This window comes from Lepisma saccharinum, chromosome 3 (assembly GCF_977018435.1).
Source record: "Lepisma saccharinum chromosome 3, izLepSacc3.1, whole genome shotgun sequence".
NCBI lineage: Eukaryota > Metazoa > Arthropoda > Insecta > Zygentoma > Lepismatidae > Lepisma > Lepisma saccharinum.
The window spans coordinates 49,970,313-49,973,327 of record NC_139231.1 but is presented as its reverse complement, the minus strand read 5'-3'; the positions used below and the strand labels follow the sequence as shown (position 1 = coordinate 49,973,327).

The 3,015-nt window shown below is 39.1% G+C and overlaps 1 protein-coding gene across 1 annotated transcript; it reads left to right on the top strand.

Moving 5' to 3' along the window:
* The first annotated feature begins 2,325 nt into the window (after positions 1-2,325).
* On the top strand, positions 2,326-2,778 carry LOC145985532 (protein GVQW3-like). The gene has a single exon (XM_083119602.1). The coding sequence runs from the start codon at positions 2,326-2,328 to the stop codon at positions 2,776-2,778; it is 453 nt and encodes a 150-aa protein (XP_082975728.1).
* Positions 2,779-3,015: the final 237 nt, after the last annotated feature.

Here is a 3,015-nt window from a genome sequence, read left to right as displayed (position 1 = left end):
AATTGAAAACAACTGTTTAATATACTTGATACGCCAAAAAAATAGAAACAAAGAAAGAGCTATACTTTTTTTTTTAACTGATTATATAATTAATAACTAGAACCTGGATTTTTATGTAATATCCAGCAACTTTCGATAAATAACAGTTCCTGTTTTTTTTCTTCACCCTGTCATTCGACTTAACAGTCAATTTTAGACAACCCTAAACACTATGTATCTCATTGATTAGAAAATATGATATCAAATGAGCTACAATTTTCTACATCATGTTTCAGAGATCGAAAATACAGGAAAAAGGATCAAGATAGGAAAAAATTACCGAAATATGTTGTTTTATGTAAAGCAAATTAGCAAATATGTAAAATATGTAGTATCCTGCAAATATGTAACATAAAACGTATGCCAAATCATGTCAGTTACATAATTCGTTGACATTTTACTGTTCAAGATACTGTATCTAGAACAGAATAGATAATGTAATTACCTACAAATCCAGGCTCTGTTAATAACAAATGTCTGCTATATAGATGGACAATAACCTGATTTTTACTCTAAAAGATATCTACTGTGCTCACTTGCAAACAACACTGATGCAGTGGCGGCTGGCCAAGTGCAACAAGTGCAGATGTTTTCACCTAATTTTCAAATCAATATTGACATTTTTCATTTGCTTGTTAAATTAAACTATTTCTCAGCAGAACGCACACGATAATACTTAAATAATATGCCGCTCGGTGCTACGCACGTGAAGAGTTCGTCGTAGCATAAACAAACCAAGAGCAGACACTGCCAGGTTGCGGAAGACTTTAGCCGGTTGTCATGGCAACGGTGACATCACCTAGCGTTGGAATTGAATGGGTGTCGCCATCTAGGTGCAGCAGTTCTCTCGTCGACAGAAAACATTGCATCCAGTGGTTGTGGCAAAATCGTTGCGTTCTCGCGAGATCTTGTTCCGTGTGTGTGTTTCGCGTTTCCTATCGTGTGTTGTGTTCATGTGTTGAGCTGTGGTTTGTACAATGAACCCAGTAAATGACTTAGTGTGTAATTTGTTGTAGACACCATTTTCCAGATGGACGGATGAAGACAAAAAATACGTTTTAAATTGTGGGGGGCCCACTGACACTTACTATTTGTTTTGCATTGCCTAGAAATGTACTTCTTCACCTGTTATTTTAGGCACGAGCCGCTACTGCACTGATGTACTTATTTTCATCTTATCTACATTGTATATCCTTCTTTCTATTGCTTGCAATAACTCTGAATTATTGGTTTGTAGCAGCATTGTGCCACAGATATAAATAAAACACACACAAGTGTCCATATATGTATTTATTTTGTTACAATACAGAACACAACTACACATACACTCACACATGCAACATATGTTGAATCAAAACAAATATGAAGGGCTCAATGGTAGAGTGGTTAACTACAGAGCTGGGGTCGAGGGCTTGAATCTGGTTCAGGGCATGATCAGAATTTGTCCTATCATCTATTTCATCATTATCAGTTCTGGATTTATATATATATATATATATATATATATATATATATATATATATATATAGAGGCTCCAGGCCTCCATCTGCCTTTTCCATGCCTTTTAGACCAGGTTTGTTTTATTGTCTTTGGATCTCTTGAATCTAGAAACTGAATGCCTCCTTTCTCGCAGTACCTTCCTATTGACTCCTCCACTGCATGGACTGTCGCACCCCTCAGTCCCTTCTCGGTTGGTAATCAGATAGCTTTCAGTTCAACCTGGTCCATTCCATGGTGGAAAGACAAACAGGTGGATGCACGCACATGGCTCTTAGGCATGCGTCAGACCTCTGATGTCAACATAGTGGCTACAGCCAGGAGAGGGGGTGCTTTTCAAAGGGTGACAAGTGGAGTTTCCGGTTTTGTTCTTTTCTGTAGACCATTGAACTGAGTGTTTCTTTTTTTGTTGTCTTCGTTTCACTTCTAGTGAGAAGAATCTAAGTGCATTGCGAAAGAAAATATGCCTAACTGTGCTATTTACGGCTGTAGCAATCATTACAAAAAGGCGAAAGGAACGAATATCAAGTATGGATTTCCTTTTAAAGAAGAAGAATTTTGTTACAAATGGGTATTGGCTTGCTGGTGGAAAGACAAAATAAACAATTTTATCTCTCTCTCTTTATATACAAGGTCCATTCAATAAATAACCGGAAAAGTTGTATAAAAAATCAAAAATACGACCATGTTTGGTGTTTCTTTGTTATTTTGTGGTGGCATCCTAGAACTATTAACAGATGGGCCTGGCACACCTGCCTCGTAAACGGGGTGCTGGGTCAGTGAAACAAGATGGCAGCACCCTTGCAGGTTTGCACCAACTTGGAGCAGCGAAGTGTCATTAGATTTCTGTTAGCTGAAGGGTTGAAATTAATCGAAATTCACCATCAGATGGCAGTGCAATATGGTGAAAGCTGTTTGAGTCGAACACAAGTGTACGAGTGGGCAGAGAAGTTGAAACACGGTGTAACAAGTGTTCAAGATTTGCCACGTCCAGGATGCTCTGTCTCTGCAGTCACGGAGAACAACATTGTGAGAGTTGACGAGTTGATATGGGAAAACAGGCGTATTACGGTGAGTGAGATTGCATCAGAGATGAACGTTAGTGTCGGATCAGCCCATCATATTGTTCATGACGTACTGATGTTCAAGAAAGTGTGTGCGAGGTGGGTTCCAAAACATTTGACACCGGAAATGAAAGAAAGGCGCATGGGCGTGTGCTGGGAGCTCTTGCGACAGTACTAGGCTGAAGGGGAGGCATTTCTTCACCATATTGTCATGGGAGATGAAAGTTGGGTACATTTTTACAAATCTGAACGAAAGCAGGCTACAATGGAGTGGCGACATTATTCATCTTCAAGACCCAAGAAGGTCCGAGCTGAAAGAAGTGCTGGTAAGGTCATGTTGACTTTGTTTTGTGATCATAAGGGAACAAATCTTGAACAATACATGCCGAGAGGTCAAAATGTAAACAGTGTGACA